The sequence below is a fragment of the Gekko japonicus genome, unplaced genomic scaffold (genome assembly GCF_001447785.1).
Source record: "Gekko japonicus isolate JY-2015 unplaced genomic scaffold, Gekko_japonicus_V1.1 scaffold3, whole genome shotgun sequence".
In the NCBI taxonomy this organism is placed as follows: Eukaryota; Metazoa; Chordata; class Lepidosauria; order Squamata; family Gekkonidae; genus Gekko; species Gekko japonicus.
This window is the reverse complement of record NW_015170887.1, coordinates 2,000,727-2,019,633: the sequence shown is the minus strand read 5'-3', so window position 1 is coordinate 2,019,633 and position 18,907 is coordinate 2,000,727. Positions and strand designations below refer to the sequence as shown.

The following is an 18,907-nucleotide window of genomic DNA, read 5'->3' as shown; positions in this document are numbered from 1 at the left end:
AGGCTTCCTCGGGAGGTGGTTAGCTCTTCTTCTTTGGAGGTTTTCAAACAGAGGCTAGATGGCCATCTGACAGCCATGCTGATTTTGTGAACTTAAGTAGATCATGAGAGGGAGGGCAGGAAGGGTTGCCTCAGTGCTTAGTTTTTGTAGCCCTTTCTTACATACCCAGGGACATGCTGATCACCACTTTGGGGACAGGAAGCAATTTTTGTCCAGGCCAGTTTGGCTGGAGACCCTGGAGGTTTTTTGTCACCTTCTGGGCATGGAACAGCAGTCACTGGGGGTGTGGAGAGGGAGGTATTTGTGAATTTCCTGCATCGTGCAGGGGGTTGGACTAGATGACCCTGGAGGCCTCTTCCAACTGTATGATTCTATGGCTCCAGTCCTGAGCCCCTTGGAGGAAGGCAGGATAAAAATGTACTAAGGGGACTGGGTTTTTATACTCTGCTTTTCTCTACTCTAAGAAGTCTTAGAGCGGTTTACAATCTCCTTCCCTTCCCCACAACAGGCACCTTGTGAGGTAGGTGGGGCTGAGAGAGTTCTGAGAGAACTGTGACTGGCCCAAGGTCACCCAGCAGGCTTCATGTGGAGGAGGAGTGGGGAATCAAGCCCAGTTCTCCAGATTAGAGTCCACCGCCCTTAACCACTCACCATGCTGGCACTAAGTAGACAGAAGCATTGCCAGGGTGTGTTAAATGTGTGGTGAGCTTCAAGTTGGACTGGATGTGTAGTGAAGCAGCTGCACAACTGTGTCACTGTGAGATACTGTGTGGATTGAATCAGCCACACTAGAAAAGTTATCAGGTGGCCCAGAGAAAGTTTGGGAATGAGTATGTAGAGGTGAAGGGAATGGAAAGTGGTCACAATTGTGCTCAAAAGCTCTGGCAATACATGGGGACAAAGTGGGGTTGCCAGGTCCCCTCGTTGCTCAGGTGGGGGGATTTGGGGAGCGTTTCAGGGGTAGGTAGGGACAGCTCCAAGAGTGACCACTTGCCCAGCCACCCCTCTCCCTCCCCTCCTGCCCGATTTAAAGGGCTTCAGCTGATTGGTGGGGACCACATGGCCTGCCGACCAGTTGGGAGGGCCCTTTAAATCTAGCAGGAGGGAGAAGTGTGGTTGCAAGCCCCACACGAGCTGAACGTGCAGCCCACGACCACCCCTCTCCCTCCTGCTAGATTTAAAGGGTCCACCAGCCAATCAGTGGGCCATGTGGTCTCTGCTGATCAGCTGAAGCCCTTTGAATCAGGCAGGAGGGGAAGGAGAGGAGTGGCCAAACAGGTAGTCGCTTTGGGGGCAAATTGAAACCCCACCTGGACCTGGGGGCTGGCAACCCTAGGGCAAAGCCTCTGTTCTCTCTCTGAGGAGGAGGGCATCTTGGAATGAGTGGTTCCCACCAATTGCTTAGGGAGACAGGACTAAACTCTTCAACTTCCTGCCTCATGGGTGGGAGTTGCCCTGGCTCAGTTTGCTTCCTGCTTCGTTAAGGAGTGCAGCTTTGGAGCAGAGCACTTTGCTCTTTTTTATTTGCTTTTCTCTTGCTTTTCTCCTGAAGCGATTTCATACCTGAGGAAGATTTTCCTAACTCTCCAGCCTGTCCCTTTTTTCTCTTCACACTTTCTTTCACACCTCCTCTTGGCTCTGCTGTTTCTTTTTACATCCCAATTTTTTCTTTGCTTTCCCATCCTTTCTTGGAGGAATATGGAAGAGAATGGCCTAGTGGCAAGCCTTGGAGGCTCTGGAGGAACATAAGAGACAAATTTACCTCTGAAAATGAGACAGCTCCCCTGCTGAGTCTAGCCCAGAGCAGCCTAGGAAGACAGCTGGAGCCCAAAACAAAATGCTTAAAAACACACCATTAAAATTATTACTTATTATTGATTAAATTTCTGAATTGCCCCATCCCTGAGTACACCGGACTCTGGGTGGTTTACAACAGATTAAAACATACAAAATACAATTTAAAATCAACAAATCAATTAATCCTAATTATACAGTCTCCAGATGGCATCTCTAATTTAATCTAAAACCTGCTCTGGACTGTTCTTCCGTGTCATGGGCAGGTTAGGAGGAGGCCGAAGGGGCAAGATGGAAGAAAAGCGGAGATTGCCAGCCAGTGCTTCCTTTAAGCTATGGAGTCTTGTGAGCAAAAATTCTACTTCAGTCTCCCAGATCTCTCTTTCTCTGTCTCAAAAAAAGACACCTACCAAAGGTACAAACTGTAGAGCCTGTTCCCTCCTGTGAGCATTGCTCAGGAGTTTACTCCATATTTTTCTTGGTGCCCAAGGGAAATGGGGACTGGACAGCCATTCTTGACCTGAAGTATGTGAACAGGTCACTTCTGCATGGAGACCCTGTGGTCCATCAGACACCCACCTATCTCATGGAAGCCTGCTTACATATTCCCATCCTTCAAGGACATTGCAGGTTCCTCCAGTTTGCATCCAGTGCAGAGTTCTTCCCTTTGGCCTATGAAGTGTAGTGGGTTAGACGCATGTAGAAACCACTGAAAGTGGTGTAGTGATCAGCATGGTTTACTGGTACACAACAAAGACTAAAGACTACTGGCCGGCTGGCCAACTATATACACACCTGGGGACACACCCCTAGGTCCCGTTGGTGGGTTTAAATCTCCCGCCATGGTCCTATTGGTTCCCCAGTGGAGAGACTAGGAGCCTAGTCCCGATTGTTCCTATAGAGTCAAGCTCGGGGGTATTCGCTGGCACCTGTTGGCGGTCAGCGGACATAACAGCCTAGCATCAGCTCCATGGGTCTTACCCAACATCCTTGTAGCTCTAGAGGTCCTGGTTGACCAGCAAGGAAACTAAATCCGTACTTATTTGACAACATCCTAATCTGTTCTCCCATTCTGGAGCTGGCAATCAGGGGCACCCTCAGCTCTGGGAAATCCATGGTTTTGCTTTAAACAAGGAAAAGAGCAGTCTTATGCTGTTGCAAGGGCTAGAACATCTTGGCATGATCATAGGCAGACACTAGAATAGGCTGTAACCAGTGTTCCCTCTAAGCTGAGTTAGTGTGAGCTAGCTCACAGTTTTTTAGCCTCCAGCTTGCAGATTTTTGTCTCAGCTCAGGAAGGATGGCTCCACAGCAAACTAATTTATGCAGCAGCCAAATCGCTCACTCACAACCTTAATACCAGTAGCTCACAAAGTAGAATTTTTGCTCACAAGTCTCCACAGCTTAGAGGGAGCATTAGCTGTAACTCCTCCCCACCTCAGCAGACAAGGCGTCCAGGATTTTGCGCTTGACTGAAAAATCTGGTCAAAGCCAAGACTCCCCAGCTGATGCCCCAGGCACGCTTCTAGGGCCTAATAACCTGGAAAGGGACAGTTCCATGGGCCTGATTTCCTGCCAGACCACAGTAGTTCCTCCAGCTCTATCAGTTAGAGGTCCTGCAGAGGAGCACTGTAACCCAAACCTAATATGGTCTCTGAGACAGAACATGATCTGATGGCCTAACCCCTACAACTGAGATGGGCCCAATTCTGTGTCTTGGATAACATCCTGCAAACTTTCAGACCATGACTCTCTCCGGTTGGGCAGCATCACTACTTGGCTGTCCAGCCCAAGGCAGAAGAATGTCAAAGGAAAAGACAATGGACATCAACACCTTGGAACTCAGAGCTGTCAGGAAAATGCTCATCTTCTTCTGGGCAGACCGGCACATACTCATTTTTTTCCAGCCAAGTGGTCATTTTTCCCAGCCAATGCCCATATCAAGCAGCAGAGGGATAATCTCCTTCATGCAGAGGCCCAACTTATCCCTGTTCTGGGTGGAAAAATACCCACAGTCCATCTCAGAAGAACACATCCAGGCAGACTTGCTGAGCAGACAGATCCAGTCATCAAATACTGAGACTTTTCTCCAGATCCTGTTTCCCACAGTCAGAATGACTGGAGGCTCTAACCTCTCCATGGCCCAAGGGCCTAGTATATGCCCCTTTGCCCCTCCCAGTGATCCCCGGCTCTATGGAAGATACATCAGGAGCAGATGGAAGTGATCTTTGTATCTCCAGATTGGTCCCACAGGCCATGGTTTCCATCCTTGGTGGAACTCCCAGTTCAGGCCCCCTGGGAGATTTCTGTGAGCCCAGACATATTGCAGCAGGGGCCAGTTTGGCACCTGGATCCAGAGTGGCTCTATCTGTCCATGTGGCTCTTGAAAGAAATGGACTCCTGAACCTCGGCTACTCCTCAGAGGTCACAAAGACTGTCATGGCTTTCAGGAAGGCCTCCACAGGATGTATCTATAGTACTACATGGGAAAGAACCTTCTTGAGGTGATGCCAATGCAAGCACGTCAGCCCCCTCAACCCTGGCTTGGGCCATTGGTTAGCCCTCCTTCAGAGTGTGTTTATTAAAAAAATACAAAAGTCCACCCTTCATTGAAAGGTATCAGCTATAGCCACAATCCTACCTTATGTACTTAGCATCTCTTGACTAGACATCCTCATATCTTCTGCTTTCTCCAAGGGGTCACACAGATCAACCTACTGTGTTCCACAGATCGCCTTCATGGAGAATGTGTATAGTTTTTTCAACTCTCACTAATTCTCTCTTCAAGTTCTTAAGGGATGTTCCCCCTAAAATGGCTCCGTGTGAAAACTTCCTTTCTCATGGCAGTGACTTCAGCTAGAAGGGTGTTGAAACTGGGAGCCTTGTCAGCCAGAAAAGGCCTACGTGTCTTCCACAATGACAAGGTGGTGCTCAGGCCAAATCCCATCTTTATCACCTAGGTGAACTCAATTTTTTACAAGACTCAGGAGATTCACCTCCCTTCCTTCTGCCTGCATCCTGACCACCCCAAGGAGAGAGAGTGGCACTTCTAATCTGGGAGAACTGGGTTTGATTCCCCACTTCTCCACATGCAGCTGCTGGTATGACCTTGCATCAGTCAGAAGTTCTTGCAGAGCTGCTCTTTCAGAGGGCAGTTCTTGAGGGAGCTCTCTCAGCCCCACCTATCTCACTGGTTGTTGTGGGGAGGGGAAGGGAAAGGGATTGTAAGCTGCTCTGAGACTTCTACAGGTAGTGAAGGGCGGGGTATAAATCCAATCTCTTCTTCCCTCTTCTCAGACCCGCAGAGAGCCCTCAGAATCTACCACCAGTGTACAGAATCCCATCAGAAAGATGGACTCTCCTTTCATTTCATTAACAGCCTCAAATAAGGGAAGATACTGTCCAGATTGGCCATCAGCTATGGCATTCAACAGTGCATCTCCCATGCCTCCAAGGCAATGGTCATTCTGGTTCTAGCAGGGATCACGGACCACTCAGTGAGAAGTGCAGCCACAACCATAGTCTTCAATCATCAAGCATCAGTGGAGGAAATATGCAAGGTGGCAACATGGTCTTCAGTCTCAACCTTTGTCAGACACTACAAACTTAATTCCTTCTCCTCAGCTGATGCCGGCTTTGGGCGTAGACTGGTGCAGAATATGGTGGAAGATCATCAGTCCCCTCCCTTCACTGGGACACTGCTATTGGAAGTCCCATTGCAAGATGCCCTCCTTTTCAGAGTGAGAATGGAACCCTGGATACTCACCCTCTTGTCCCACCCAAAAAACACAATAAACCCCAGAAAGAATGTCTACAAAAGCAGGGTCCTGAGTCTGACTAATCCTATGGGATCAAGCTGCAGGGGAAGATGCCTGCTGCTCTAATCTTTCTTTAACCCCCAGTCATGTTTCTTCTCTGATTATCATCTGTTATGCTTCTAACAGTGACTTACCTGTTGTGGTTGTTGTTTTTTCTCTGTTCTGTTCCTTCCTGCTCCTGGGATCATTAACTCCTGAAGTAACCAAACTGAGACAGGGTGACTCCCACCCAGGAGACAGGAAGTTGAAGAGTTTAGTCCTGTCTCCCTAAGCGATTGGTGGGAATCCCCCATTCCAGGATGCCCTCCTAATCTCAAAGCAGAAGGAGCCCTTATGGTGAGTAAGGTTCTGTTTTTCAATTGAAACGTGACTCAAAAGCCTGATTCTGTTAAAGAATATTCCCCCCTTCCCAGCTAATCACAACTTCAATAGAGACTGCAATGACATTGCATTGCAAAGTGTAAGAAAGCAGGGAAGCAACTGATACAAGATTATTTAAAACTGCCTTTCTGTTTTTCATACTTGCACATCAAGAGTAGGAGAACTAAGAAGAGCCTTGTGGCTTGTGTGAATTTGATCCAATTTTGTCTTGTTTCCTTTTAGCTCAGCCACCTCCTCTAATTCCACCAACTACATGGACAAGTGCCAAGATAAGGGACTTCAAAACAAAGATGGCAAAGGAGAAGAATGCCCGCATGGTAGTGAAACGGGGTGAAGTAGTGACTGTCCGGGTACCAACCCATCCTGATGGGAAGCGAGTATGCTGGGAGTTTGCCACAGAAGATTATGATATTGGCTTTGGAGTCTATTTTGATTGGACTCCTGTTACAAGTACTGCCATTACTGTACAAGTCAGTGAATCAAGTGATGAAGATGAAGATGATGAAGAAGAGTTTGAAGGTCAGTGCACAACTGTCTAAGGGGCAAAGCAATGGGATTGGTATCAGAACCTATGAACCTCAGTGTAATTCACATTTGTTCATACACTTCTCAATGAGTTTCAACATTTTTAGACACCAGATGAAGAATGCCCTTCAAGATCTTTCATTTTTATCTTTCACTTGTACCATGAATGCTTCATCACTTTTTGTTTATTCAGATTCCTCCCCCCATATGTTTGAGGAGTTTTACAAAGTGAAAGCATAATGTCAATAATTTCTAAAGCCAACAACATTAATAAAACAGAACCAGGTAGGTCAATTTTGGTGTTCTTGAAGCTGAACACCTGACAGCTTTCTAGACACACATCTGCTGTGCGTGTTCCTTGTGAATGCAGAGTGGATTATGTGCAGTTCCTGGTCAGCCACTCATTTGTCACTGCTGTAGTTTCAGCAGTAGAATTGCATCATACTTCTTTGGACCATACTCAGGGGCATTGATAGAAACATTAAAAAACACTACAACCCTCCATGGGTCTAATTAGTAGCTGACCACTCTAACACACATAACATAGACAGCCTAATATGGGGCAATCTCCCTAACAAAACTACTGAAATAACACAAAACAACCTCATGTACCCTTCTCTACAATACTGGGCAAAAATGAAATGTAAACTCCTCCCACAGATTTCTCGATATTCCACCTTCACCTCTCAACCCTGGTTCTTAGAAACTGTACACTGTGATTTAGGTAAATGATGGAGAGAAGTTCACTTGTTCCGTTACTGTGATATAGTCCAGAAGGAGGGTCTCCGTCCCAAACTAGACTTAGAAAAGGTGTTGAAATACAAGATTCCATGGTACTTGTATTTACAAATTCAATACGCAGTCAAACAATATAAAATAAGATAAGTCACGCTGAAGCCACCCACAGAATTTGAACTCATCCTCAAATGCTATAACTCACAGAACAAAGGCATGATTTCAGCTATTTATAAATTGCTACTGAAAGAAACTGACTTAAAATCATTATCATATCAAAAATCTTGGCAGAAGGACTGCACAATGCACTTAGATGAAACGCTGTGGTCTGAAATTTGGAGGTCGAACAAATCTCCCCCCCGCTCTTACCCAGTGGAAGTCCAAAAGCTCAAAATCATCACGAGATGATATCTCTCTCCCCAAGCCTTATCACATATGTCTCCCTCCTATTCCTATTCCCTCCTATTCCCCTCTATGATGGAAAGGATCTCTCGGCTCTTTTGCACATTGCTGGTGGGAGTGTACTAAAATTAAACTATTCTGGTTAGAAGTGTTAAAACACATAAAACTGATCTTAGATATAGATTTACCGCTAAATCCTGAAAGCCTATTACTAGAACTATGACCCAAACCTATTAAACAACACCACCACAGGAGCACGCTAGAAACAATGCTGTATGCAGCTAGGGTCTCTATTGCCTCAACTTGGAAAGACATGGACCCTCCGAGTATCCAGATTTGGTACAGAAAACTATGGGATCAATATGTAATGGAGAGTATAACAGATAAATGTAAGAATGCCCCTGAAAACCAATCTAATACAGAGTTCAATGCAAAGTGATTCCCAATCTTAACCCTTCTATCAGAAGAAGAATACATACCTTCATCCTGGTCGGGTTTCCTGACATGGATCTGAAGATCAAATTATGTGTAACCTGGTGGAAACAAAAAGAATATTCTAGCCTCAACATGTATACTGGCTAAGAAGCCCAGTGAGTTTCTAAATAGTTGGGTCAATCAACATATTAATAATGTCTTTTCTTCATCTTGGTAACTGAATTTTTGATTCACCCAAAATGCATACATTTTGATCTTAGAGTATAAAGTTTCCCTTGATAACTTTGTTAGGCTTTCTACACTTCGCTATGTTATGTAAACTCTATATTTTTATGAGTCATGCCTTGTAAATGGTATGTTTCATTGTACAAAAAACAAAAGAAAAATTAGTTTGTTGTATTACTATGTTTGTTAAACCTTTTTACCTTTAATAAAAACATATATATATTTATAAACAAACCACTACAACTTCAACAGCATTATTAAAACCCTTGACTGGCCTGCTGGAACAAATGGTCCTTGTGCATCATCTTGAAAAACGAGTGAATTCTGTAGCCTTGAAACTACCATTTTTCTAGCTAACAATAATAGCAAATTTAAAAACATTAAACAATGAAATGTTGCTTATATATTTACTCTGTAATTCAAATGTTCTAATTCTAAACGTGTTTGGTAAAAATAGACTATACAATTTGAGCAGGAGTTTTTTATGTAATGTATGAAAGACTGGGGTGTTAGACCTCAAATCTATCATTGGCAGCAGATTATTTGAAGATCACAGTCCAGTATGTAGCATAATGTGATTTTCATGCAGCCACCTTTAGACTCGTGACCCCAAGTTATCAGTGCACCATTTCTTGACAGGTGGATACATAGTATGTTTTTTTTCCCTTCTCAGGGCCTATTCCTGTTGGTGATGTGGAAAGGGGCTCCAAAAGCTATTTGCGAAATCGCTATGGGGAGATCATGCCTGTCTACCGTCGAGATAGTCATCGGGAAGTACAAGTAGGCAGCCATGATTATCCTGGGGAAGGCATTTACTTGCTCAAATTTGACAATTCTTACTCCCTTCTGCGAAACAAGATTCTCTTTTTCCACGTTTATTATACCAGTTAAAGAAGTTAGTGGTGCTGGAAGTTAGTGTGACCAAAGGCACCAAAATAAGGAGAGCAAGTTGCCTGCCAAGACTGAAGTCTCTTAACGGGTACCACCTGATGGCTGAATCGGACACCCACCTCTATGCTTATGTGCAGATGACCTCTTGCTGCTCTTCCTCACTGCTATAGTGGTTCAGCTGATCACTGGAAACTCTGCTTTGTTTTAGGCAGACAAGAAGCTGGAATTTTAGCTACAAGTCACTGAATATTCAGGTGTCTGCTTTTTCTTTCTATTCTATTGCACTTATGTAAACTGAAACTGAAGTATGCCTTTTTGAGGGGTGTGGGAGGGAAAGGAAACACTGTCATCTTCGATCGTGCTAACTGCAAATAGATCCCTGGAAACAATGACCAAGCCAGCCTGTGGAACTCTGTCTCAAATGGTGATATTGCTGTGCTGCTGTACGCTGCTGTTCGCTCAGTCTCTGGGAATCTTGTGAGTTGGAACATACACATGCCATTGCTATCTCAGTCTCTGGAGGGAAGAAGAGACAGATGCTTCTCTAGCATCTGTAGCATGTTCACTACACGCCACAGCTGGTGTGCAGTGGCTGCTATACACGTGGATTCTACAGGTTGACTGAAAAGAGTCTAAATAGCATGTGTGTATTCTGAATTAGGGTGCAAAGCCAATATGGAAGTCAGAATCATAATCTAGATAATTCTGATTATGGAAATGGTTAGGAAAATTGTCAATAGCAAAAAAAAAAATCGAAACCGCTTATGGACTTCTTTCAATTGTCTTGTCAATTGTCAATATAGGTTAACATAAGGGTGTCAAACACAATTGAACTGGAGTGCCAAATTCCTCAAGCTGATGTCCAGAGGCCACACCTTTAGCCCAAACCCCCTCTTTTAGTATAATTTGACACCAAATAACAATCAATTTCACCTTTTGATTATAGTTTTAATGAAATTCAGAGAAATTGATTTTCATGAAATTAATCAGTTACACTAAAATTGAGAAAAAGCTGTTTCTGATCATTATAGCTTGAATATAATAAAAGTTATTATGCTTTACCCCCTTTCCCCATACAGTGCCCTGGGATTCCAAGAACAAGCATTCTCAGTCACAAGATTGTTACATAGAGGAATATGAACCATCCCACACCCACTCCAGTGAAGGCCCTTGCAAGATAGCATCAGTGACAGAGCATGATGTAGATGCATGCAATGCCAACCCTTGTTCTATTGTAGGCATTGGTTCCTTTTGTCTAATTTGTGTGGAATTTATATGGTGCCCCTTAAAGGGTCTGATAAAATCTCCTGGCCTTATGTTTGTCACACTTAGTTTCAGATCTCAGGTCTTTAATCATTTTTTTAAAAACCCTGTTTCTTTCCATCCGTGTGCACTTGTTGAGATGTCAGAGTCCAGTGCCCAACACAGCAAACACATCTTCCTGTTGCATTTCAAGAAAATGTCAGTGAAATTGCTTGTCATTCAAATCTCAGGTTTTATGGGGGGTGGAGTGTTTAGATAAGGATATTTCCTTTTCCTTTTCAAAACTGTAAAGTCTTGTTCTTATAGTAGGAAGAAAAGCATTCGTTAGACTCCAGGCTGCCCCCTCCAATCTGGCTTGGTGGCAGGACTGCTTCACAATTGCCTTCTGGGTAGGGGAATTGCCTTCCTATTCCCATAAGGCACTGGGAGAGTGGGAAGCTCATAACTCTAACAGAGAGAAACAACACATACCCAAATGGAGAAAAATTACCTGGTCAGCTTCAAATTGTTAACAGTACAAAGTCCAGAAAGGCAGGGAGAATTTGTAGAAAATAGTGAGGACAGCAGGTGAGGGACAGCATTTCCTCACATGTCACTAGTATACAGAACAAACTGATCCCACTTGACAATGGCAGATGAAATGCCTTTCTGCCCGCTTCTGATCAGAAGACTTCTTAGCCTTGTTCCCAGAGAGTTGGGCTAAGTGTAGCGACAGCAGGGTGCTTTTTGTTTCTTGGTTGCTCCTCTCCCCTAGAAAAGTCTCTAGTGGAAAGGAAGTGACTAGAGACAGCTCCAACCAACTTGGGCCTGGGCCAGCTGCTCTGTCACTTCTGCACTCTGTTGGGGACTGGGGAGGAGGAAGGAAGGTGGTGGCTCCTACTAGCTTGGCAAGTACCAGGTTAGGATCTCTGGGCCTGAGTAGTGGAGGGTTCTCTACCATAACTAGGATGAGCTGGGAGGGAAGAAGAGACAGAGGCAAAAATCTAAAGAGGAGACATACAATTAAAAGCTGAGCTTCTTGTATCTCAGCTAGAAAACTGTTTCCCAGTTGCTGGGCTGTGAACTAGGCAGGGCAATCGTAGGAGTAGGAGGATAAACCTCCCTCGTTTGTAGTTAAATGAGAAGGGTCCTTCTGAAAGCTAACAAATACTGTGCCTACTGGGCAAAACATGTTTCTTTAGCAGAGGATTGGTAAATGTATTTATGAAGATTTCAGGTTCAAATGTGATTATGCTTTTTTAAAAAGCATTTGCTTTTTGTAAAGTGTGTTGAATGTATATGCTTATCTCTTAGCATGATTGTAGCTAATGCTCATAGTACCCTTCCTGGGGGATGCTTTTGATGTGAATATACCTGTCTTTTGCTGTGCAGATTTAGCAAGGGAAGATATCAAACCAAAGAATTTACCTTCAGAGATGCCTGGTAATACCCTTGTGTCCTGTTGTACTCTGCTGGCAAAGCAAATGGGTTTGCAAGAGTCAGTTGGTTTCAATTAACTTCTTTTTAATGGGGAAGAAAGGCTTAGGGAGCAAAAACCTAAATATTTCAAATATTGAAAGAGAGCATTGATTCTTGCTATCTTCAAAGAAGAGACACTGGTAGGAGTAGCTGCTCCTGTTTTTGTTTTTCCTTCTGAGACTGGAGGAAGGGTGAGACATGACCTATTTCAAGTCAGTAGCCAGGAAAAGAAGGGCATGCAAGTGGCAAAGTTTGGCTGTGTCAGGCAGGCATATCAGTAATCTTACAAATGGATACTTAAGTCTTTGATCGTAGTCTGTGTATTCTATTTTTCCCATACAAAGGCCTGTTCCACAACTGCTTCTCTCTACTGTGCAGCCCCTGGACAGCTTTTTAAAACTGAATGTGCTCTCCTTCCTGTGATATATACCATATTGTTTGAAGCATTTCCTTTATAAAGCATCATCTCTTGATTTACCACATTTCATGGAAAGTGCAAAAGCCTGCTGTATAGATGCCTGTTTTCAACACACCTTCAGCCTTGCATGCTACAAAGATGGATGTTTGCTTTGCTTGGGAGTCTGCCTGAAGAGAGGACTGTAAAAGAAAGAGCCTGTGTAGATCAGTCTGTTAAGCCTGAGTAATATGGACAGCTCCCCTCGTCAAGATGAGTCTGTCATTTTTCTTTCGCCCACAGCATCAGCTAGTAGTATACTAGAGCAAGGTAACTGCTGCTGAAGCTGGGCCACATGTCTTGATTGCAGTCTCCTCCACTGGGAAATAGGATTGGATTTTGGAATAGGATTAGAAATTAAAATCATCCTAAAGTGCAGCCAGTAGAAACTTGCAATAGGTTTCAATTGCGCCCTTGCATTCTTTCCTTTCTGTAGGCTGCCTGATGACAAACTGGTTTCAAGCCTCTTCCCATTAATCAGTTTTAAATTTACCTTTTTTTGTGGCAAGCATAAGTTGCCCACATATTAGTTTAAGGGGAATTGAATATACAGGACATTCCCTTGAGTATAGCTCATGACTGCATCTAGTGACAAACTGCCGCGCAGGCATTCCTTCCTTCAAGAAGCTGAAGCATCCTATATGGGAGTGGAGTACTCAGGACCCTGTTCTGCTCTCTTTCTATCCTGTGAGGATGTGAGAGCAACAGATTTCTGCACATTTCTTAGATCATAACACCCAAATCCTTGGTAGTCTATTGTTTTGAGCCTAAGGAATTATGCAAGAGCATCTTAGAAAGTTCAAAACTTTTTTGTAAAATTGAACAAAATAATTTGTTTGGCTTTACCTTTACGTTGTTGAAAATGGGACAGAAAAGCACTTTCAGGTAGCTGGAGAAACTTGACTTTGATTCAGACGTATGTGGGAACAGTAGTTTGAAGCCAATTTTAATGTGATTGCAGAATTCAACCACGCTGACGTTGTGTATGATGTAGGTGAAGAAACATTACCTCAGCCATGTTCATTAGGTACTGTACAGAATTAACAGGATTGAATTATAGAGAAAAATGTGTAGCAGTTTCTGGATACAAAGCCTAGTCATATCTGACCCCCAACGTGTAGCCTAATGTTGTTTGCCCTTACTTAATTTGCTTCTTTCCCTTCTTCGTACAACCTCCCCCTCCTCTGAAGTAAGTGGAGAAATCATATTCAATACATGTATGTGCTTTATAGAGACAACCCAAGCAGAGTTAATCATGCCATTTGGCAAGGTTTCTGCAATTGCATCTTTCTCTGTTGTGCTAGAAAAGCATGCTAGAGAGGTAAATTGGCACTAACTGATTGTACTATTGTATTCAGGCTACTTAGGAGAATCAAAGCTGCTGTGCGTAACAGAATGCACTTTCCAGAAAGGTCTTCTGTCTTCAGCTCATATTCCTGCTACCTGACTTACAGGCCCTAAAACTATAACAAACATAAATGTAGCTAATCAGACTGCACACAAAATCAGTGTACTTACACTTTGCCTGAACCTCTTCAGCTGAAGGCCCTTTAATTGAGGCAGTTATCAGTTGGGTGCAGCTTCTTGATGCTGCTGATTGTATCAGTTTGGTAAGATCACAAGAAGCAAACACAGCAGATATCTTGAGGAAGTAACTTTTGAAGGATTGCTTGCTAAGTTGCATCTTTAAGTTAAAGTAAGGAAATCCTGTATGCTCACACAGTGCAGGAACAATGCTTGACCAAGTGAATTGCTTTGGTACTTCTAGTACCCTTAACTCAGTGATAAACATTCAAGATGTTCCATGAATCAAAACCTGATCACAAAAGGCATTCCTCCATCTTGACATTCTCAGTCTGTTCTGTGTTTGGTCTGAAGATGCAATGACATTCTTTGAAAAGGATTTTGAAAGACTGGATGCAGCCTTCATTTAAACTTACACAAATTCTGAACCACTTGGCAAGCATATTGTTCAGATAGCATCACCTTTACATATGGATGCACCAGGTCAATTGCTCCATTAATGTTCTGTTGAAAGATAGGACAAATACATTTTATGATCACTTTATATTCTGAAAGCACCCGTTGGGTAACAGCATCCTCTGGAGGTCAGCTGCAGGATGCTGTAATACTACAGACAGGTGAGGTAAAGCAAGGCAGCAAGCTTGGTACTCTTGAAAGGCATGGTTCCCTAAGTAAGAAAGGCCCAGAGGGAAGGATCTACTGAGGTTCCAGCTCATCCCCTGACACTTTCCTATATGTTTTGTTTCACAGTGTCATCATACAGTGTTTTGTCCCAGCACCAAGATCCAAATCCATGAAATTTAAGAGTTCATTTGTCCTGCATCATCTGTTGATCTTTTGGGAGATCAGTGGGCCAGTCTTTCTGACCTTCAAGCACACTGTGCATTTGAGTGGCCCTTCTTTACTTATTCTGTGCTATGCTGGCCCCCTGCCCTGTGAATAAAAGTAACTTACGCCAAGCGAACTGTCTGGAAGAGACTCAGCATGGTGAAGTTTACTGGTTCTCTTGAAGAAAAGTGAAGTAGATAACCAAGTGCATAGTGTTGAAGATATCTGTAAAATATGTGATTATCATTTCTTATGGATCAAGGAGGTTATTTTCTTTAACAATGACAATATTCAAAGAAACAGCTCAACTAATAATCCATTAACTTGGCATGATCTCAAGTTAAGATATACACCAATATTTTAAAGATGCAATCCTTCACTGAACTTGGAGCTGGCTTCTCAATAAATATGGATAAGGCTGAGCTGTAGGAATGTGCTGAACTGCTACAGGTTTAGGGCAGTGTTTAACAAACCAACATGTAGTAGGTAAGTGATCAGATGTTTTGGGTCAATTAATGTTCAAAGTGCAGGAAGTGGGCTTTTGAGTTGCACCATACTTTTTCCAGAATAGTTCTATTAAAAAATAAATGATGTTGAGTGGTCTTGGAAACAAAAGTAGGTTTTTAACTGGGAACACCATTACAGTTGGAGTTTTTGCTATGAACACTTGTGTCTGAAGAGAACTTCTGTGTAACTACAGGTTTATCTCCTACTTTTTAAACACTAGCTGGTATCTCCATTCAGATATTGCCTTAGTAGTTCTATTTCAAGTTTAATGATATTGGGGGCTTGACACTGGGATGGCAACTGAGGGCTGAATCTAGGCCCAGGGAGGAAAGCTTCATAACAGGAGCTACTTCTGAATATGGATGCATAGAACTGGGCTGTAAGAGATCTTTGTAGTAGTACTGAAGTTTGGGAATTGCGACTGAGAGGAAAAGCACAGACTGTCATGTTCAGCCTTTGGCTACAACATATCCTTCATAAAGACTTCCACCGGGAATCCATGTGGGCTGTTTGGTGGTATCTCTTCTAAATCAGAATTTATGTGCACAAATCTGCTGCTTGTGTCCTCCCAAGCAATTTTTCTCTTAAACTGAGAGGGTATTCATCTATGCTGTAGCACTGAATCACTTGTTCTGGTACTTGTTCTGTGTACCTTTTAGAAATCAGTCTGTTACTTTTGTGTGAAGTTGTTTTTTGTGATAACTAGATGAAGTCTAATGTGTACCTTTTAGAAATCAGTCTTACTTTTGTGTGAAGTTGTTTTTTGTGATTGTGTGTGTGTGTTTTAAAAATATCGCAATAAATATTTTCACCACACTGTCCAGGTTTTTCTGTCTTTTGGTGCTGTAACTAGTGAACTAGTGTGAGGGGAAAGGACAGAGATTCTGATTGCATTCAGGTTTTATAATGAAAGATGACTGAACTAAAAACAATGAGGGGACTAATCAGAAGGACGCTAAAAGGTTCAAATCTTTACAGGATACATGGAAGATATTTCAATACACAATGTATTACTATTACAAAATCTAAATCATACAACAAAAACATTACAACAAAGTCATACAACATATTCTAATGTCTAATTAAGTCTAACATGAAAGCTTATACTGTGAATAAAACTTTGTTGGTCTTAAAGGTGCCACTGGACTCAAATATCATTCTTTATAACACGAAGACATAGAAATATAATATCTCAACTTTTTTTCCCTAATTTTAACATACTCTAGTGATTAATAAAAGGCCTCCACCTTTTCAGAAAGCCTGAGTATATAACCTCCCTCCTCTTGATCATACTATACCAATGCTTATATTGCTGTTGCTGGCATCATCATATCCAGTATTTGCAATAGGTAATCTTGCTGCTACTATAGATACTTTCCATCTGTCATAATAACTGAAGCTTAGATAGGTGGTATTGAAAACTAAGAGGATGCCAAAAAAGCTATAAAAGGCAAGAAGACTTCCTTTGTGAAAATCCTGCCCATACAAGGAAAATAAGAAAGAACACAGGCTCTGGCATAATAAGGCTATAGCGCTAAGGACACTTTTCTGAGTAAGCCCCATAAGTAACGAGCCAACCTATTTAGCCTGTTTAAGATTGTTCTTTATATGGCAGCTAATGCAAAGTGTGAGAATTTTTGGAGCATATTACTTAGCCAGTGTGGTGTAGTGCTTAGAGTTGGTCTAGGACAGGGGTGGCTAAACTGCAGCTCAAAAGCCACATGCGGTTATTTCACACAGTCTAATGTTAATAAAAAGCAAATTTGCATATTTTCCAATAAAAACATTTGTGTAATATTTGTTCATGTCTTGCGGCTCTCAAACATCGGATGTTTATTTTGTGTGGCTGTTACATTAAGCAAGTTTGGCCACCCCTGGTCTAGGATCTGGGAGAGCCAGACTTGAATCCCCACTGTGCCATGGAAGCTTGCTTAGTGACTTTGGGCCAGTCAGGATAAAATGGGAATGGAAAGGTGGGGTGTAAATGATTATAGTGAATGTATATGGAGCTGATTTAAGAAAGAACAATGAAAATAAAATGGGGGACCGGTATTTGAATAAATGTGCAGTTTAAATAGCATATTCAGCTGTCCATATGCTGAATGTAATGCAAGAGTTACTCAGTTGTATGTACAAAGAAAGTCAGTGCACAGAATATAGAAGACAAGATAAGCTTCTAAGACTAACTGACAAACTGAAAATTAACACCATGAATGGCTGGTATCCACCTGAGGATTCTTAAGGAACTTTAATAGAAAATAGTTTGAAAATCATATGCAATGTCATTTAAATATGCCTCCCTGGAAAGTAACACACACAATACCAACTTCTAAAAAGAGAGTGGGGAGGGAGAAGAAATCCAGGAAACTGCACACCAGTTAATCTGCTGGCTGTTCTGGGTAAATTAGGGGAAACAAGCCTTAATGATGAAGAACTGGCATGGCTTCTACAAAAAGAAGCCCACCCTTTGGAGTTCATTGAAAGTGTTAACAAGCAAATGGATAAGGGTGAGCTGGCAGACATTATATACTTGGATTTTCAAAAAAACTTTTGACAAAGGCCTGCTCCTCAGTAAACCGTCTTGAGATAAGAAGATGGGACCTCTTGTGCATCAATCAGTAATTAAGTTAACCGGAAGCAGAAAAGGGACATATTTCATAATGTAGGGAAGTAAATGGTGGGTTACTGATATTCATAAACAATCAGGATCTTAGTAGTGAACTAGCCAAGTTTGCAAATGACACCAAATTACTCAGAATGGTGAAAGCAAAATGAAGTGTGAAGAGGCCCAATATTTTTCACAACTGGGTGGGGGTGGTAACTTGTCAAATGAAACCCAGAGTAAATGTAGTGTGAGGTTAAAAAAATCCTAAGTAAATATAAACTGATGGTGACTGAACAGCAATCTTGGGCTTGTGGTGAGTAGCTCAATGAAAATGTTGACTTACTGCAGAAGACCAATGAAAAAGCCAAATTCTAAACAGAAATTACTTGAAAGAGGCCTGAAAATAAAATAGCCAATACTGTATTGTCCTTCTATAGATCCACAGTGCATCATAACTGTGAAACATTCAAAAACAACCCTCATAAATGACTGGGGTGGAGATGGAGCACCTTCACCGGGAAAAAGCTAAAGCGCTTGGGGTAGGAGCATAGGGGAACCTAGCCTTCTTGCCAGTAATCTCAGCCAGTACCGCTTGGCTTCAGCACAGGCAGTGGGAGCTTGGCTTCAGCACAGGCACTGGGACGCCGTCTTTCTTCATACAGGTATGCTACTTGTTTCAAAGTGGTATAACTGCTTGGCTTCAGCACAGGCACTGGGAGCTTTAGGCTGAATTTGCATGTTCATTTTTAAAGCAGTCTTGATGCCGTCTTTCTTTATACAGGTACGCTACTTGTTTCAAACTGGTATAAAAAATCTGCTATTTATTTCTGCTTGCTGGCTGGGAATGTTTTTGTTCTCCCTCTTCTCTAGTGTTTGCAGGCACCCATTAGCTTTACACAAGGCAATAAATTACTTAAGGCAACAAGCCAACAAGCCATAAACTTCTCTTTACATTCAAAGAGAAGGATTTTCTCAGCTTTCAGTTTTGCCCAGCTTTTGATTCAAACAAAAAAGCAAAAATAGCCAAAAACCGGTAAAGACTGGGTGTTTACTTTGCAGAAG

The 18,907-nt window shown here is 42.5% G+C and overlaps 2 protein-coding genes across 2 annotated transcripts in view; both read left to right on the top strand.

Annotated features, from left to right (window-relative positions):
* The window catches only part of TMED8 (transmembrane p24 trafficking protein family member 8), a 14,730-nt gene extending 5,307 nt beyond the window's left edge, over positions 1 to 9,423 (top strand). Inside the window, exons 3-4 of the mRNA XM_015418378.1 lie at positions 6,216 to 6,512; positions 8,989 to 9,423. Coding sequence (XP_015273864.1) covers positions 6,216 to 6,512; positions 8,989 to 9,206 — 515 coding nt within the window. The 3' untranslated portion in view covers positions 9,207 to 9,423. The remainder of the gene's footprint in view (positions 1 to 6,215; positions 6,513 to 8,988) is intronic.
* Positions 9,424 to 12,572: 3,149 nt separating this feature from the next.
* The window catches only part of LOC107116450 (actin-fragmin kinase-like), a 26,096-nt gene continuing 19,761 nt past the window's right edge, over positions 12,573 to 18,907 (top strand). The window contains exons 1-2 of the mRNA XM_015418340.1: positions 12,573 to 12,651; positions 17,649 to 17,747. Of these exons, the coding sequence (XP_015273826.1) occupies positions 12,573 to 12,651; positions 17,649 to 17,747 (178 nt within the window). The remainder of the gene's footprint in view (positions 12,652 to 17,648; positions 17,748 to 18,907) is intronic.